General features: G+C 40.1%; 1 protein-coding gene across 1 annotated transcript; it reads right to left on the reverse strand.

Moving 5' to 3' along the window:
• Nucleotides 1-1957: 1957 nt before the first annotated feature.
• LOC117147635 (succinate dehydrogenase assembly factor 4, mitochondrial) lies at nucleotides 1958-2768 on the reverse strand. Its single transcript, XM_033315003.1, has one exon. It carries the CDS (start codon nucleotides 2690-2692, stop codon nucleotides 2312-2314), a length of 381 nt encoding a protein of 126 aa, XP_033170894.1. The 5' UTR covers nucleotides 2693-2768; the 3' UTR covers nucleotides 1958-2311.
• Between the last annotated feature and the right edge of the window lie 17656 nt (nucleotides 2769-20424).

The raw sequence follows: 20424 nt of genomic DNA on the forward strand, positions 1-20424 counted from the left end.
CTCTCGCTCTTTTTATTTGACACTCGTTATTTTTCAACAGTTTTTCTCAGTGTCTATTTGGTTCTGCGCGTGTTAAAAATGACTTGATGCATTGCCAAAACAGTAAATAAAATTCAGGATTGATACAGCAAGATAATACGGTAATAACTTTTCTTTTCTTTTATTTGGCTGGTTAATTTTAGTACAGGTGCCTTAATTTAACTGCTGATTCACACTTGATTTATTTCAGTAATTGTTGTTATAAATGGCGCGACTAAGTGTTTAATTTAGCGTTCGAAAAGCGGTACAAAATTAATTAGGATACATTCATTAAATTAATTACTCATCGAGTTCCAGGATTTTGATATGACAATTATTAGAATGATGATGGATCATTAAACAATGATGTGAGTGATTTTGAGGCTTGAACTGTACCCGTTAAAATAGCTTAAAGAACTAAAAACGTAGTATCTTGGTAAAATGTTTTTTTCCAGAGATTTCTCGATTGAAAACGTGTAGTTTCCCCAGTTCCGGCAATAGTCTCCAATTTGCCGTCGGTGCTGGGTTTTCGCCAGCTGTAAATTGATTCGGCAAAGGCGAAATCTCTCAAGTGGGTGCGAAACTGATCGTAAACAGCCTCTTTGCCCACTCGTTCCCACAATTCCAAGTACTTTCGATGTGATCGAGAGATCTCGTACCGACAAGACTGATGATCGTATGCATTGGGCCATCTCGCAGCCAAAAACCGAAACAAAAAAAAAGGCCAGCTGAGAGAGAAACGTAACCGGAAAAAATCAAAGGCAAAACAATGATCAAAGCTGTCATTACAGATCGAGGGGCGGTCTTTGATCTTGCGCCGCAATGTGGTTCAGTTGGGGGATTTTATGTTTTGTTTTTTATTTGATTTTCACTTTGTTCTATCAATCAGCGCCTACTACTTTGCGACCGACCCGAGAGGCGAAATGGAGAAGGGTATACGGTTTTACGGATCGGTTCCGTTCGGCCTGGGTTATAAAATGATCTTGAGAGCAACGGTGCGGTATGCGTGTGTTTTCCTTACTTTTCACGTAATAAAAACACATTAACAACAACAAGCAACACGTTAATTTCGTTTAAAAATAAAATAGACGAAATAATTGCCGTTGCAGGGGCTTTCTCACCGTCCTTCGCCCACAAAGTCGTTGGAAAATCGCATTTGATGGATGATGGAGGAAGTCGTCGCTTCTCGCGCCTGTTGAGCATTGGGCAAGTTGTCGATTTGGGATTTGGGATGTGGATTTCTGTGGATTACCAGAGTCAGCTGCTGTGTAATTTCGTGTATATACATAAAGGCATTTTGTGGATTTCCTGGAATTTATGCGGAATTTATCTTTCTTTCGAGCATTTTACGTGCTTAATTTGTTGGATTGTGATTGATCTTTGGTTTGGCGTTTTGCCGACGTCGGCATTTGATTAAAGGTGTAAATACGAGGTGTGATGGGATTGACGTACTGTGCTGTATATTCCAAAACGACTTACTCGTTGTTTGTCATTTAGGTATGCAAGAATTTACCATTTTTAAATTACCCAAACATTGTCAATTAGCTGAGATAAATGTAGTAGCCTTAGGAAACATTTCACTAATTTCTATTTGTGTTCATTAACAAATCCAGTTTAAAGCCCACCGAAATGTCAACACGGGCAAAGAAGCAAAGCAAAACAGCTGCAAATCTTCTTCGAAAATTTCCAACAAAGTTTCTTAACCACAAAAACGTTTTTCAAGGCCTTAAGAAAGAAATTTATGGCATTTAAAAACCCCTTTATGTGTCTTCGTCAAACGCACTCTGGCTACAAAATTAGAAGCAGACAGCGAAGACACACAGAAGTTTTTCTATTAAAAATCACGTAAACTGTCGCCTTAATTTCAAATGAATCGAAACGTTTCAACCGAAGCCCCCAAAACAGCACTCCAAATAATTTCAGCTTAGGCACGATTCTCTGCCCCTGAACCATAAATAATGGGAGTAGAAGATTCGGTCGCGACTCTCTATTCTGAGAACCCCTTTTCTTCGAGAGGCGAAAGAAAGGGCTATCAATTTAATTTTGATGGCATGGCCATCCACAAATCCTCTCGATAGAAGCCACAAAGAAATCACACAAAGAAATTTATGTAATGCCTTCGCAGAAGCAGCACTGGGTATGGGTATCTTGATTTTACTCATCTTGATCTGGATTCCGTGGCTACTGTAGCGCACAGTTTTCCTAACAAATTGTGAGTGCTTCTGTTGTTAACACGGTTAATAAATCACAATTGTCCAAAGAAAAAGGTGTCGAGGTGAAGATATGACTCCGCTCAGAAATCCGTGACTCGTCCCTTGCGCTCCCAGTCGCCATAGCGCGTGGGTTCTGGTCCCGCCTGTCCACCGATTTCCCCGGTATACGGATTGGTATTATTGGGCCACGGTTTAAGGGGCTCCTTTTCGTGGGCCGGATGTGGTGCACACTCGGGCAGTGGTTCTAGCGGCGCCTCCGATCGCAGCTTTTCCCGGAACTCAAGATAGCGCTTACTCAGTTTTTCCTCGGGATTCGGTTTCAGCTCAACCCTCTGTCTATTCGCTGGTGTTTCCATTTCTTCGACATCATCTTTTTTCAAACTACTTGCTGCCTTTGCCAGAGAACATCGTCTTAGGTGTAGTCCGCATTTGGAGATCAGGGCTCGAAAGGATCTAATCATTTGGGGGCTTTATTTTTTGGCTAGTAAAATGTGTTACAGATTTGGGTTTGGCTAAAAAATTTCAAACGACGAAATATTTTTCAAATGAAGATGTCAAGATTTTGTTAATTCATATGATTACTTGTTTTTGTTTAATAATCTTGTTGATTAGTGTTTAATTCTCTGCATTGCAATCAGAAAACCCATTGCTTTACTTTCAGCAATTAGATATTTTGCCATTAAGTCATGATCCGTCACAAGATCTTTTCCCAAAGGGTTAGAGCCCGCCTCATTTCACATTTTATCCATTATAGGCGGCATTACCAACATGCTGTCCAAACACCGCTTGACATGAATCCGCCTGACAGGCCAGATCAAATGTATGTCTCCGTCTCCGTTAGGGAGCCTCAAAGTCTCAGCTCGAAGCCTTAGCAAAACGCTGGCTGAGTGACAAGGCTGACGGAGTCTAATGACTTTCAAGCAGCTGCCGCTGCTCCGCTGCAACGGAGATAAACTTCCGGAAACGAGTAGCTGTCCAAGGCAGTTAGCGAGTCGGGCTGTCAAGTGAGTGCGTGCACTCAAAGAAATAATTAGTAAATAAGTCTTATTTGTGACTAATGTGGTATCAAGATTGAGATGTGTTTAGTATCAATTGAAGTTTATCCTGTAGTTTATTTAAATAAATGTTTTATTTTGTACACTGTTTTCTGAGTGTGCGAATAGAGTTGCCCCTTCTGTTACCGTTCATTAACAATTAAAAGTAGGCAGACAGCATCAGCATCTACATCTGGATCTGTATCTGTATCTGGATCTGGATCAGCATCAGTCAGACCGTCAGATTGGTGGGCTTGATCTGGGAGGCTTCATCTGGGATCAGAGCATGCTCCGATCGTGTCAAGCCCGACATGAGCTGAAATCGCGCCGCAGACACCTCTCGCTGCTGCGGTGCAACTTCAAAGCGTTTTAAATATGGCTTGGGCAGGAATCAAGGAGTCGTCATCATGCACAGTTCACAGCAGCCAGAGCAGCAGCAGCATTCTTCAGATCCCCCGATCTTTCGCCTGTCACTTGCATAGCGTTCTCTGCAAATTTGTTCTGCAATCCAAACATCCCACTCGGAAATCCCGCTGCCTGTGGCAAAGAAAACATTAAAAGTTGCCGGCTCGCGGCTGTCGGGAGATTTGCGATGCACTCGCTTGCATCATTGCCGTTGGTTTGCTCTGGTTTGCCCAGCAACTTTCTCCCCTTCCCGGCCTCTTTTCGTTTTTTTTTGAGTCAGGGATTCTCGGATTCACAGATTCTCGATTCGCTTAATTCGCCCCCCTCATTCGGCATCTTCATCTGTCAGCTGGCACTGCGGGTTGTCTACGGTCGAATTGAAACTGCTGCCTCAACGTCGGCATGACAATAATCTCGCAAATCTGTTTAAATTAAGCGAGACAAATGTTTCTTTCTGCCGGGGAATATGTGACCAAGACAACCGCCAGACATTCGGACCAGTTCAGCTTGTTATTGTCCTCGTCCTCGAGCGGATTTAACTTTGTTGGTCTGCGGAAGTTTTGCTTTATTACACATTGTTGCCAACAAGTAACGAGTAATCAAGTTATGGGGAAAATGTTCAATAAATTTGTTGTTATCCTCTCAGTTGAACAAAGTGAAATCAATAGTTGAAGACAATTATTTGCTCGGGGAATAACGTGTACTTTATTTGAATATTTTTTCGGATAAAAGTTTATAGTTTTATTGTTTTATAGTTTTATTGTTTATTGATTGTTTTGTTGTAACAATAATAAATTGAGTTCAAAACCAAAAATTTTAATTTGCAAATATTTGCGAAATAAATTTTCTTAAATTGTAATAATTTAACTTTCTAATTTTCGATTGAACCTCATCGACTTTCATTGAATACAGATCTTCATAACTCAGCGTACAAAAGCTGTAAACAGTTTTATATTGCAAACAAAGCGAAGCGAAATTCACAAATAATGAAGTATAAAAAATACGCGCATTAAAAAGCGAGAGATATCGAAAAATTGTTCCCTGTGTGTGCTGTCTTTGATCAGCCGTCAAGTGGTTTGATCGATATCCACAATAATACAAATCCACCGACAACTTGTCTATAATCAAAATCGCTCTGGGAATGCTGCTGCTGTTTTTGTGGTAGGCATCCAGCAGCATCCATCAATCACAATGAAAAGTTTTCCCGCACCGACTGATCTGGGCTGCGCCCACCCATAAATTTGTTTGATCCTTCTTAGTCGGGATTTCACGGAAGAATCGAACATTTTCACACAGTAATAAAAATCTCAAACATGTTTGTAAAGTTGTTAGTGCCTGGCTATACGGTGGCTGGCAGGCCTTTTTTTCTTGGCTTTCTCATTCTGCCTTTCTCGATTGTAGGCGGGAGCTGAACATATAAATTAACATTTTGACTGCCAACTGGCGCGGCAAATGATCAAAGACACACTGGGCCGTCATCGTTGCGTTGATCATCGTCATCATTGAGAGGAGCAGCAACAGTGCGAACATCATTCCACGTTTACGATCCATCAACACGAGCCATCAAATTGTATACAAACAAACGCAGCAAAGATCAAAAGCCACGTTACCTACCCACAAAAAAAAAATCTGTGCCTTTGGCCGCGCTGCCTCGTTTCGGTTTTTCTTGCCGGCTATCTCTCCGATTTTCCCTGAATTTTCTTCCAAATCTAGCGACCGTGTCTTCCCCACTTGGCTGCAACTGGAGAACGATCTAACTCTTCTGCCCGGCTGCATATTCATTTTGAACACACTCACCTAATTATGTGCCGAATACGATTCTCGTTTCTCATGTTAATGGGGCAAGCACATTCTCTCTCATTCATTGTCTGGTAAATCATCATAACGATATGAATGAAGATGCTGCTGCCTCAGCGGATGATAATCAGATGGATCGGGGGTTAATAGTAGCGACTATAATGGCAAATAAAATAACAATTAAAAACCCTAAGGTCATAATTTAAAGTGATTTATATGTTTTCTTGAAAATTGTTTGGGAATCGGAGAGTTCAAAGCAGAACTCTTTAAAGCCGATTGGGAAAGAAAACAAAGTGATGTATTAGTGACTAAGAATTTATTATTAATTTTAAATAAGCCACCTTAAATCCATTTACTTTAATATAGTAAGTGATCTAGGTAACAGCTAGTTCCTTCCAAGCCAAAATCATAAGTTAATATTAACCCTGCTCAAAATATGTATATCACGAATCAGAAATGAAAGGCGAGTAGTGAGTGTCATAACACCATCAGCCATATCAAATGTCACCGAATCGCCAGAAAGCTGCAAATTTATATGTTTCCACATCCGGGGTACCGTAGCATTTTCTGATTTAATGCCTCTGAGCGGCATGTCAAATTCAATTTTACCCCTAAGAGCCGAGACAACGATGTCAGCTCAGCTCAGCGCAGGCCAGCCACCACCAGTTAGTGGGCCTTCCTACGAGTATGGTCATATGACAGCCGGGAAGAGCGACCCCAATAAAGTGCAATTAGCCAGATTTATGATTATCCCCTGTTATGCACAAATAATTTTTAGGCAATTTCATACACGCTCTGCGACCGTAGCACGTAGCACGTTGCACGCCCAAGTCCCCGGAACGAGAATTTATAACACCAAACGTAAACAACAAAGAAGACAAATCGCTTTATTCACGACCGCCGCAAAAACCACCCCCTTCGACACACCCCTTCTGCCATTCCCCGGGGTCTGGGAATTATGGAGGATGTGTATATGGTATATGTCAAGGATGGGGGGTGGGTGGTAGTCGGTCATGCCCTCGAACTCCTGTCTTCGGCCCAAGTCGAATGAAATCGAATTGAAATCTGTTCGAAACTCGATACCGCTGTGTGGCTTTTACCATATACCCATATCGAGACCGGGGGTTGGTCATATTATCGGTTCGATTAAATATCCGGACACACCTCCTGTCAGATCCATCAGTTCAGCGAAGGTGTTGATAGTTTTGGATAGTATGTTCGTTAGAAAACTCGTTTTACCAAAAGAATCATAATAAAATATTAAGGAATACTAATGAAGAAAGTTACTTAAGCTGGAATATTATAGTTTTTGTATAAATATTTCACATTAATAATATACAATAGTTAAAAACTAACATATATCTTATTTTTTCTGCGTACTGAAGAATCGATATTTCTTAAGAGACTTAAAACAATCACTTACGATATGTTACAATCGGTGAAACGTACTTTCTTTCCACAGAGAGCTGGTTAACCCCTTTTAACCCTCAACACCTCTGCGTCCACTCCAAAAAGTATACCTCTTTTTGGTCGTTTGGTTTCCGGGCGATGATAAGTACTTTGTCTCAGTTGTTTTTGTTTGTACATGATATTAATTTCGCGTAAAAGGGCGCACAAGGTTTTGTCCACCCAAGCGAAAAAGGCACCCCTTGAGCTGTCAATGTCGCTGGGGTGGATAGATGGATGGTTGGATGGATGGATGAATAAATGAGGAAATGATGGCCAGGGGCGGTTGCAAACACCGCCAAAGGGGCCAAATGTTAGCGGGCGTGTGCTGTCAAATTTGACAAATGTTGACAAATGGCTGGAAAATAATATTTCTGCAGGAAAAAGGAATGCACGCTCTCCAAAAGTATTAATATTATTTGCCTTCATTAGTGGGCATGTATCCCGAGGCGTCCACATTCGAATTGACAACCATTTGCACTTGTTTGCAGGTCGATGTCTTTTTCCCTAGTTTTATTTTTTTCCTTTTTGCATAGGTCCGTTGCTCATTGTTGTCCTGTCAAATCAATCATTGTGCGTCTGGGTTCAGGCTATGCTTGAACATGGTTTTTGCACTCTTGGATTTTTGCGTGTCTGTCCCTTTGTTATTGACATAAAGCCAACCCATAATTTTTCATTGCCTTGCACACGCATGACATTAATTTTGTTGACAGTTTTCTTTTATTTCACTCCGGGTTTTGTACTTATTCTTTTCCCTTCCGCCTGTCAGCACGCATTTACATGTGTCAGACGAGGTTTCTCCTTGCCGGAGGGTTGGAAACATTTTGACCAGGGTATTTATCCAGGTTACGTGTCCAGATTTTGCGGTCACACAACATTATGGCGATTTTTTACAAAAATTATACTTGTCCCATTGAGTTTTTTGGCATCTGCCAGTTGAGGGATAATTTAAGTTTTTACGCGAATTAATAGCTTATTGAAAAGGTTCTAGTTTGTAATTGAAATTCTGCTTAGATTTCTATAGCCAAGTTATAACGAAAACTACAGATTTAATATCTTGTTATAAATTACTATCTCTACCAACTTGCTGCAGATGGGACATATTTATTTCAAGATCGTTACAGGTTCGGTTGTTAAATACGAAAACAACTCAAGTTCCAGATTCCAGATAGTCATCTAGAAGTTAGTGGCAGAGTAGCTCCTAAAAATCCATCGGAATGACGACATCCGACAGGCGACATGCATTATTTAAAAGATTAACGATTCGAAAATTGATTTCAATGCCACTAAAAATGTCGAAAATAATCTCGAATACATTAAAAGTTTTAAGGTTATATTGTGTGGAGCTGTTATTTATTGGCAGGGTGTGTGTGGAAATGGGACACCATTTAAGTCATTTAAATTTTATAGTGAGATAATTTTACGGCCTTTCGACATCAGGTACTTAAGGGAATTCACGGGCAGTGTCTTAGTGTTTCACCCTAATGACTTTACAACACGTATTAGTGGCGACTCATTTGACTTTCCCTTCCCTTTTTAGTCTAATTTTTAACGACTCGTCTGTTCTGTAATTGTCGCATTCCGTCAGCTACTAGAATTGATTTGGGCCTTCAGAAAGGCACTCAAGTTTTTGTTTCCTTTTTATGACATTTTTTAGTGCAATTTGTGGAAATAAAATGTATTCGTTATGTGTTATGTGCTTCCCCCCGAGACTAGAGAATAAAACCAAAAAGCAGTTTTCCTCTTCCGTTCGCTTTGATTTCGTAGCTGCCTTTGAGTGCCTTCGCCTTCTGTGTGTGTGTGTGTGTGTCAAAGTTTATATTTTTATTTGTTTCGACAGTAAACTTGATGTGTTTATGACACATCTTGACAGTAAGTAGCTGCTGCTTCAGCTGGCTGGCTACTGTCAGTCACTTGACCTTTTTTCATTCTTTTTTATTGGACTCGTCTTTGTACATCTCGGGCTAAGCGCCCACTTATGCTCGGATCTCCGGCGGAATGGGGGAAAACGGGGGCCACCTGAATGGGCACAAAGATATAACTTGTTTCCCGCATGATTGATAGTTGAATTGGAAGCGACTCGATGGATTGCAGAGGAAGGGCTTCAATAGGAACAATGCGAACACAGAATGGATGTTAAAGTCAAACATTGGAGTGCGGATATTGTTTTTTATTTTCTATTAATATTCCTTAATTTTTCGTAAATTTAGTTTTGACTAAAACAGTCTTAGAACTGGTAATTATAATTTCCTGAAAATGTTTTATTACATAGGAATTTTTAAATATTTGTGGGTAGTCTGAAAACAAGCTATCAACTGAAAACCGCAGAGTGAAAAATACATCAAAAATTGTGCAAACCAATCCAAAAATAAAAGGAACGACACCAAAAGGCGAAAAGAAAATTTTCCATATGAAAACAAATATACTCTGCTTTGAATCTGCTTTTAAAAATATGCAAAAAATTAAATAATAAGGGTTCTTAGAAAACTCAGATTAAAATTCACATATATTCACATATGTGTATATGAATATATTGTCCCAAATATATGAATATCCATAGTAAGGGTATTACAATAAGAAGGTGACAAACAAGAAAACGAACCGGAATGAAAAGGAACCAATAGCATATTCAATAACGAGACATGTCAAAAAGCCATCATAAACAGATGACATTTCCCATATTGAGTGGCGAAAGTAAAATTTAATAATACTACGCCATCGACGACGGGCCAAGTCAAAGTCGTTGCTGTTGTTGTTGTTGCTTTTGTTATTGAGGGTGGCGTTATGCGGATCGTTAATAGTTGAGATGGCATAGGTGGTGTTCGAGGAACGGGAGATATGGAGACTTCTGCAAGGCGGCAACACGTCAACAACGAAAATTGACACGTCGACATAAACACTCGCACATGTTGTCGTGGCCCCAGGTTCTAAAGGAGGCACACGCCCCATTCCCCCCCCCCGATCAGCCACGCCCCCTTTTGACTCTTGCAGCACCCCTGCCGTGTGGAATGTATAGCAAAAATGTCAATATGTTGTTCGGGCTTGTCAGGCCTGTCATGTCATGCAGCAGCACCACCGAATCGTATCTCAGTTTCGAAGCACAGTGCTATCTGCCTATGATAGACAGTCGACAACGGCTAGCAGACACATTAAGCGAACGAAAAATCTATTTTAGGTGAACTATAAAAGCATTGCAGGCACTGTTAGCTTTAAGGTGATCAATAAATATATGAAATATTGATGCATTCGAATTCGAATTTTTAAAGATTTTCCAGCTTAGCCACTTTTTTAAGTTCGGTTCATCCAACTAAGTTACGCTGTACCTGCTCCCCAGTCTATAGCCAGCTAACAACGCTTGCATGAATGTTTGTGGCACATAATTGAAAGCTAGCTAAATTAATTTCAATGCAAAAGGCGCCAACCTCGGTTTGTTCCCCTTGCCCACCGTGCCCCGCCCACCTTCTCCCCATCCGCCTCTTGCGGTGGCAACAACCGACTTTTCACACATGACTGGCTGCCTGACTGACTGAATGACTTTGACTGGCAGCTCGTTAACCGAAGCTTCCACTTAGTTAACTGATAGTTAGCGTGGGCCAGCGCTAAACATTTGTTGTTCACATTTCTGTAATTTACATATGTGGGAGTGACCCCCAGGTCAGCGGGCTCACGACCCCACGCAAGTTTCGGAATTTTACGACTAGGCAGTTATTATGGGAATTTAAACTAAAGTTTCATTTTCGATGTTATCTTTTTCGTTGTGAAATTATTAAATGAAAGAAAACAAGATTTTCATTTAAATTTATTTTTAAAATATAGAGGCCGACCTAACTTCTCATCTCTATGTTAATAAATAGAGAAAATCATCCACGAGTTTTCTTTTAAAGAAATGGCTTTAATCAAATTTTAAATGTGTCAGCAAAATCAGACTATAAATTATAAACATAAATGGAATTAATGTTTTTAAAAGTAATAAAACGAACAAAGGTTTTCTAGAAGACATGGAAGGCTCAGTCCAAAAATTCAGCTGGCTAATTATTTGAATTTAATTGAGTGAACAAAACAACCGGAAGAATCCTCCAGAGAATCAGAATTTAGGGTATATTTCTAACAGCTTTCTCTCACATATCGATCTATTGATCTGGGAGTCACTGGTAATTGTTCCCATTCAAGTGAGCGGAAGTGTCGGCTCATTGTATTAACTGCGATTGTCTTTCCGTTTCAAGGAATCGAAAACGCGCCCTTCCGTCGCAGTTGATGGCTACCTAGTATGGACCCACCCTATGTACCCTACTTCGTGGTCATTTAACGCTCTGTCATAATTCGTTTCCTGTTTATTCAACTACTTAAGAGTGACAGCGACTTTTGTGTCATCTAATAAACCGAAAAACGAAAGACTCGTAGCGAACTGAAATAAAAACGAGTCAGCAAATTTACGACCATCCTCAAAACGTGACCCTGTCCCGAGGGGTTGACCAATGTCGAAAGTACCCCATACCCAGTACCCCACAACCCATAGCCCCGATGGAAAGTACACAAACGAGTATATCCTTATGTGTATCAGTGCCTTTAGTGCGGTACGTGTGAATAGCCTTAACGAGAGAGAATGTCTCCCGCCGTAGGTCGTAAAAAACAAAAGGTTCCTGCCTTCGTACATATGCACATATCTCCCGTCAGGCTGCCTGGGATCATAAAAACTAACCACCCATGGCTAGGCGTCCCCAACGCTTTTGCTAAATGTTCGATAATTTTTGGTCGCAATTGCAGTTTTATGACATTTCATGGATCATATGTGACGCTGGCCATAAATTGTTGCAAGCTTTCTCCGCAGTAGTTATCTTCCATATTATGTCCTGTTTGTCCTGGAGCCCAGCCTGGTCGTAAACTCCCCGATAGACGCCAGCCAAAACCAAGCCAGCTGTCGTCGACTGCTCTTAATAACTATTTCTATTACACTTGGCACTCGCATCACGAAGAGCAGCATTGGGGGGCACTGCGGGCTCTGGCAACATTTTCTACTTATCTCTGTAACGTTAAAGGCGCCGATGCCAGGGGCTTAAGGATCCAAGTGCCGCCGCAAAAGGACAGTGACGCAGACATTAGGGGTTACAACCAATATCCTGACGATTTTAGATTAGCCTAAGACAGTTTGTGCTTCGAGCCCTAAATGATTCAATTTTAAGTTTCGCTTTTCCACATTTAGTTCTATTAAATAAAGGTTTATATATATTCCTTGTAATTTCAATTTTTTCTTATGGCTACTTTGTTGAGTGCCGCGAAAGAGAAAACCACAATGCATCCAATCAAAACCATTGAGAAATGCAGAAGTACATGCATAAGTGACCGAAATACTCAATTCACATCGAATGAATTCAGGCTTAAACTGGCGCTCATAATTCTCAACTAATTTAAAATAATTTATAACGGGCGTTTGTCACATAAATCAAGACGACTATAATCCTTTTGAACAGGGCGCTCGCACAAAGGAGCTCGACTCCATGTCACTTGAGGATTTATATCTTCCTTTTTGTATCTCTCAGCTGAGCCAGCGTAACATCGAACAGAAGCCCTAAAACCCCGACTCCAAGTCGGTTCCAAAGTTAGGCTCGATGGCAGCGTTGGGGCGGCCCCCTTTGATGTGCAAACATTATTAAAAAGCCAATAAAACATTTAAAAACAGCTTGAAATTTTTCATTGTTGAGCTGCCCCACTCGCTTTCGGAATGTTTTTTTTTTTTTTTCTCTCCCATTTTGCTTTTCGAAATTGAAAAGCAAAAAAAAAAAAAGGGAATGAACCTCGCAGTCTCGAAGACTTATTAATGCGACAAGAACGATTCCGCGGCGCAGCATCGCCGACAATTTAATATCTTTTGAATCCCTTTGAGCTTATACCGAATGCAGAGGCCGCGTTGCCCGCCGAGAGAACGGTAGCACACGAAAATGTCAACAATCAGGGAACAATCACATTTGGCCTGCTGTCAATGTGACAGCTACCAATATTTATTTTAAATCACCAGCTCTCAAGTATATGCACAGGGAAAAATTTTACTTTTTGGGGATTACAATTTAAAATACGAATTTGTATTTGATTTAAAAACTATCCTTTGAGATGTAGTACATTTTGGTTTAGTACTTGTTAAATATTACTTAATCTTAAAGAAATCAGTTAGGCATTTGTAAAGAGCTTTTAAAACAAAATCCCTCATAATAATTTTATGAATTTAATAAAGATAACACATTATTTTGTTCAGTGCTGCGGGGGCTTACCTGATTGGTTGGTCCCCAGATCGGCGTTTATTTAGGCAGCTACTGTGTTTATTTTTTGGCTTCCAATTTCGTTTGAATCTGCTGCTCAAGTCAGTCGGACAGTCAGTCAAAATGAAATACAAATATCTTTGACAGCTCCTGTGTGTGGATGGATCGTGACAAGGACTGCGAAGGGGGGGCGAATCTAAGGAAGAGCTCAGCCACACCGACTTTGAAGTCCGCCTGACTTGAGTTGAGCTGAGCTGAGCTGAGTTGACTTGCCCATCATTCGTTTCATTTCGTCTTATTCGCTTTTTTTCTTACTTTTGTCATGTCATGTCTCGGAACTCGGCTTGAATCTCAGCTCGGTTCAATTGAACTCAACTCCTGACTCAGCGCGCCTCATTTCCTTTTTGGTTATTTTAGACGATGTGTGACACACATTCCTTCTGCATAAAACGGCAATACTTCAAAGGATACTCTCTCGCCCCGACTGTCTTTTTAAGCCGGCCGTGTGTCTGTGCGGCTTGGGTCAAACGAAACAAAGCCCAAACTAAAGGAAGCTGGCTAAAAGACAACAGTCACCGAACAAATGCTCCTATGCCAATTCACAATTTGAAACAATGCATTGGCCTTGAGGCGTTTTGTTGATGTTCTCAGAATCAAATAGTCTCCAAAGACAATATATATTGTCATTCGCCTAATGATCTTTCATAGTTCTTGCTCGCAAAAGATTGCCGTAGAGAATAAAGAAAAATCAATAACTGCCTAAAAATATTGTGGGAATGTTTGGTGAGATATATCAGGAGCTTAAATAAATGGCATTCGGTGTTATTAAATGATTGTCACAGTTAAAGAAGATGGAATTTTTAAAAAATATATTTTATTTTTCCTCAAAACACACCTTGCGCTCCTACCAAATTAGCAAGCCATCCACACACTACCATTCACATATACATACATGGATTTTTTTTAAGTACATTGTTTATGGATGGGCAATCAAATATCACTCATATGCCATATGAATAATTCATCTAATTTAATGGGTACAATCAAAGTGGAAAAAGGAAAACAGCGCTTCCAATGCAAATGCCCATAAAATTATACAATTACAAAATATTAAAACAAAATTATGGTTAATAATTTTCGACGCGTATGAAGCAAAAACAAAGCTCACTGATATTTGTGTTTTATATGCAAAATATAAACAAAGACCCGAAACGAAAGTAACGAAATGAAACGTATGAGGAAAGGTAAATGGTGCCGACAAAGTGGTCACTGTCTGATCATTTCATATATCAAAAGACCATAAAAAGAAACGGGCTCGTTACGAAAAACATTTAGGAATAGTGTAGACATATTGATACCGTGGTTTTAATATAGTAAGTTATGCACAGGGATTGTGACTGACCGAAGAATGGCATTTTCATCAGTCATTAAAACCATATCATTTAATATGAATTCTTAAATTAGTTTAATTATTAGAATCAAAAGTATTTTGGATCAAAAAAAAAGATGGCTAAAAAAGTTAAAAATATATATATAAATATATATAGATATAATATATATACAGATATCTGCCAAATCAGTTAGACCCTGGTGATGATGGGTATCTCATTTATTTCTATGCACGCGGCAAGGTCTCGATTGAAACGAGACCCCCATAAAGAGTGCCAACGTTTTCATAGTGTTTTAAATAGTTTACGATTATTGCAGGGCATCGAAGCCAACCGACCGACAAGAAACTAATGCCAATGGGTTGTGATTAGTAAACTGTCTGCTGCTTTGAACTGGCCCGACACTTTTCGGTTTTTGTCTAGGGCCTTGAGCACAGGTTTTCCGATGCATTTTTAATTAGGGCCCACAGACAGAAGTCTAAGTGTTGATAATCATGAAATTTATCACCTGTGAACCGAGCCTCGTTACCGAGCAATCAATTAAAGGTGGTCTCTCTCTCTCTCTTTCTCCTAGCCATAAAACGAAAACATGTTTTTCGAAAGCTGAGACTTAAGGCCGGTCTAAAAGATTTAATTTGACAGCCACCGCCTCATCATCATGGCAATCAACATTTTGCGGTGAGCTGCCATTTCACGTCACGTCAGTCACATCATTTCCACATCACAGGCTTTTCTCGAGCCCAAAATTGGTGGTTGTTATGGATTGGTTGTGCACATTTCTAAGCTATCGCTAATTGCAGTCCCACTTGAATAGTCGAACCGCCTAATTGCGGCTAAGCACGTGAATGAGAGCACTTCACGATGGGACCACTTTTTTGCGGAGTACCAAACAAAGTATAATAGATTTAATAACAGTTCAATGACGTGATTTGTTATAATACTTTAAATTTAAGGCTCAAAAGTTTCAGCAAATTCTCAAATTCTTTAAAAATTCAATTTATTTTGCTAGTTTTGGTTGGTCCAAATAATATACAATTTTTGTATAGCGATTTTAATTTCAACCCCAATTCCCATAAACATCAATAGAATTTGGATCAATTTGCGTAAAAAAGTGAGTTTGTCAGGTATCCGGTTAATGTTTTCATGTTACCTTTTAGAACAAATTAAATCCTTCGAGAATTGAAGTAACGAAAAAATGAAAAGTAAAACGCATTTCTGCTTTTAAGCAATTTCCGCACTCACACACTCTTAAGCACTCTCCACAAGGTCTCAAAAAGTGGATTTTCTTTTCAATTTGCTTCCCCTGTTGCCAACAACAAATGCAATCAAAAATCTGCAAGTGCCTGGCTGCAGCCCTTGAGTTAATGATATACACTCACTTCAAAAGGAGAGTGTGCGATGGGGAATGGTGGGCAAACGGAAGGGGTTGCGGCATTATCTGGGCACTAAAGAGGCTACCCTCACCCCGCTTTTCATTTGGTTTGCGGCAACATTGTGTCAAGTTTAAAAATTGCAAAGAAAGCAAAGCCATTGAGTAGAGCAATTTCAGAATCCGCTGAAGAACCCGATTTGGGTTGCGCACCCCTTGACGGATAATGCAAACACTCTCGTGCAACTCACACGGGCTTGATAAGGGTAAAAACGTATCCGGATAGCTTGGTTTTTCAATGACTGACAGCCTTTCTTCTCCGCTGAATTGCAACTGTGAAAACAATTAAACTCTAGACATGAAAATATTTGCCCTCTCCATCTGCTCCTATAGTGATGTAATAAATCCCTTAATGCCCCAGTTGACTGACGTAGCGGCTGCTGGTCCGTAACCCCGAAGGCACTTCAAGTGTCAACCAATAGATACTTTTAATGCCAGTCTCGTTGGCAACCCTGACAACCCTTGCGAATGAGTTGATGATATCCCCACTTATCCGATAAAATCTGTTAGCTATTTAATTTGAATTAGGACGCGGCGGGGGGTGGCTGAGATTTAGAGCTCCCCGCTGCTCTATGTGAGAAGTTCCCATGATCAGCATCCAAATGTCACTTCCGAGTTGGTCTCTGAACTTCCTAGAAATCTCCTTCGCTCGTGTGTCTAAGAATTGGCCAATATCAATAAATTAGAAGAACCTTGAGATCCTCAACCGTTTGTCAACAGCAAGGTTTGCCCGGCCCAGAACAGCAGCGGGGTTCCCAAGAAACCAAAGACGAGGGACAACTTCAAAGGAGCGACATCTACTTCAGCTGCCTGAAAAAGGTGAACCCAATCCGAATTAAGGCTTCCATTTCATTCATATATATATATATTTCTTTTTCTGCACACGGGTATGGGGTCAACAGAACTGTGCAAATATTTTCACTCACCCAAATTTCTTCATAATTTGTGCGGCACTTTTTATTCCAATTTCTTGTTTGCGTTCTGTGCAGCACAAAGTGGGCAACAATGGATATGACCACTGTGCGTGCCCGAAGGCATATTAATGGGATTTCTTTGGGTGCCGCATGTTCCAGTGAAATATAAACAAGTTAAATTTCCCGTTCAGGTGTAAAAGGTGTTTTTTTTGGCTTTGTACCACTAACCAGAAGCGGTAGGTCTATTTGATGTTTTTATATTCAGATGATTTTGCAAAAAGCAACGTATTTCCGATAGTCATTTTTTATAAATGCCAAAAAATGACAAACTTTTTCTAATACGTTTTAGAATTTATTACTTTACTTTGAAAAAAATTAATAAGTGAATTTATTCGAGTGTATTTTAGAGCGCAGCGCCAAGATGTCATTGACTCTTCCTGTTCCCAGGGCTTTATTGATAAGAAAGCTTTTAACATAGATAATGTTATATACATATATGTATATTCTTCAACTTTATTCGTAGGTTGTAATCGACTGAGACTACAGTTGATTTTTTGCCGCCTCCGAGAGATTATAAAAAAATGGGGCTTAAGTTAATTCTGTCTTCTATTGTATTGTATTTGGCAGTTTCCCTGGCTAAAAACTCTGTTGAAGAGGTTGAATATTTATTAATAGAAAGCACAATTATAGTTGTTTAAAAATTGTTTTTATAGTCTTGCACCACATCACGTGAACTGGAAGATCAATGTGCCGCAGTTTGCTATCCAACAGTCAAGCCTCTGCTTCGATATATAGAAGTTTGTCAAAAACATTTAAAGCTATCCTCCCAAATGCAAGATAAATTGCAAGCGCAAAGTATTGAGTTAATAAAATGTAAGGAAAACGTTACAACACATATACATAACGTACACAATTCAGAGGAACTATGCAACCTTCATAATATACTCAAAAAATCTTTTGAGGAGGTTGAACAAGTGAATTCCAGGCTTTATAAAGCGATTACGGACTTGCAATCTATGAAATATGAAGAATTGTCTCGCTCTTACAAAGAACTTTCTAAAGAATTCAACAATTACAAGGAATGGGCTAAAAGGATCGAAAAAGAGAACACAGATCTGAGAAATGAATTCGCTCGATACGAGAAAATCTGCGAAAGAGACGTTGGTGAATTTAAGCCGACAGAAAAAACCGACATACTTACAGATATAATTCATAGCAAGACTCGCTTTTTTCAAAAATACTTTTGAATCGGGATTGTAAAATTACATTAGTAAAAAGCTGCTTAAAATGTCATTCCATTATTCCCTGAAACAATTTTTGCTGTTTGAGAACCGCTCTTTAAATATATCTAACAAATTAGGATACCCTAGCGATACCCTTAATTAAAAAAAAATCATAAATATACAGCGTATGTTTTCTTAAAAATATACCTCAATTTGCAATTTTCAGTCCAATCAAATTGTAAATTCCAAAAAAAGTTTACTGCTGTATTTACAAATACTCTGCCCAGAGCCAACTGCATTCCGCGAAGCGACAGATAAGGGAAATTGGAGGGAGTGGTAAGAAGCTGCAGCTAACTGACATTTGACTGTCAGATGCTGTTGGCTCTCATTCGTTAATGTCAGGGCCAAGAGTTAATCTCGCGTGCATTTCGAAAGAGCCCAGACAGGATGCGGCGGAGGGGAGTTGGGGGTGCGCAGAAGGAAGAGGCCGTGGCTGGAAAGTCAAGGTAGCAACTGGTCTTCGGGTTGGACTTCCTTCATATCTGGCACGAAACAGGAGCAACAGCAGGACGAATGGTAAGGATAAGCACTGCAGTAAAATATTTTAAAATTTTAATATACATACCTAATGCATGTACTTCCTGAAGAAATGTTAACATAGCCAAATTATATCAATTTTTATAACGTATATGACAGAAAGAAGAAATAAATTTTATTTAAAAATTAATAAATAAATATTCAAAATGTATATTCTTTGAATCTATTTTATTTGAATTTCTCTCCGTGTATTGTCCAATGACCGAATGACTGACGTACTGCCAGCTGGCGAGGAAAAGCTGCAGCAGGACCATCGGCTGATGGATGGCTGAAAGGCATTGAGCGAAAGAGAGAGCAATGCCCAGCATGATAGAGATAGCATGATAGAAAAAGGGGTATACCGAGAGAAAAAAAGCAGCGTTACGCAGATAGAAGAAAGAGATGGAACGGCTGCAGAATGGAAGAATGACATGGAAGGCATTTTCCCGCCCGGATGATGATTCGGAATCCCAGTTGGAATTGAGACTCGAAAATGGACCTGCTGCTCCTCTTCCACAACTTGCAGTGGTAATCGCATAATGGTCAAGGGGCGATAGGGTTAATCGGGGGAGTGACAAGTTGCCCGGCTATTCAGTGTGGTCATCTGAACTGCTTCTGTGCGGACCACTTACCCGGACACGGGAGCCCTCACCGCGGAGACTCTACTTCAGACTACGGACTATGTACCCAAGACCATATACCCTGAACATTGGACCCCGTACCATGGTCCCCCCTATTAGGTACCCCGGACATTGGACCCCGGGCCGAGCCCCACGTACCTCGGACCATGTACCTTTTTACCCCGGACCATGCACCTCGGATCCCGGGCACCGTACCCTGGGTTCCGTACTACGGTATGAATAAGCTAATATTTATCAAAAATATGACAACAAACGTGCTGGCAAACGCAAATAACGAATTTTAGCACGGCACTGACTTTGACACGACTTTGGATCGTCTGCATTGACTTGGGCCCCCTTTCGCTTAGTTTTCCGGAAGTGAACGCCGGCATATAGACCATGATATAGTGGCAAAGTAATTTGAAATGAAAATTAATGACATGCAATCAATTTTCGTAGTCGTCGTTATTTGTTATTTTGATGACTTGCCTTGCGCACACACAAACTTGGCTCGCTCTCACTCTCGCCCATTTGTCAAGGGCGAAACAATTGGGAGCATGAAAATGAAATATGTCTGCCATGCTGGAGAGGAGTAGCTCCAGTTCAGTGAGGACTGTTTGCTTTTAACCGCAATATGCTTAAGTTGCGGTTATTTATTGTCTGGCATTTATAGTGCGGCAGAAAGGAGCAGTACTTTGCTACCCTCTACTCGTAGGAATATATTGCTCGAATGTACTAGAAGACTTGTTGAACTCGTCACATCTTGAAAATACACCTGTATATAAGACAAAAGTATTCAAATTCTATCAAAATATTAACAATCTATATATTTAATATGCAACTGTGACACACCACCCAAAATCACTCATACGACGTGTATGCCAGGCCAATTTTCTTAAGCCAAGTACGCAAAAATATTGTTTTTTCTTGTTTTCCGGTGGTAAGTTAGTTTAAAATAGTGAAAGGGTATTTACCTAGATTAATGTTCACCTTTTCTCTTTGATTTTCGCGTATTAAACCCTCTTGCAGGATGTTTTCTGTCTGATTCGTATCGACATATTTCGCCCGCATTTTGTATTCCGGCTGTCAACGCCAAAAGTTCAAGCTGAT

This window comes from Drosophila mauritiana, chromosome 2L (genome assembly GCF_004382145.1).
Source record: "Drosophila mauritiana strain mau12 chromosome 2L, ASM438214v1, whole genome shotgun sequence".
NCBI classification, from domain to species: Eukaryota; Metazoa; Arthropoda; class Insecta; order Diptera; family Drosophilidae; genus Drosophila; species Drosophila mauritiana.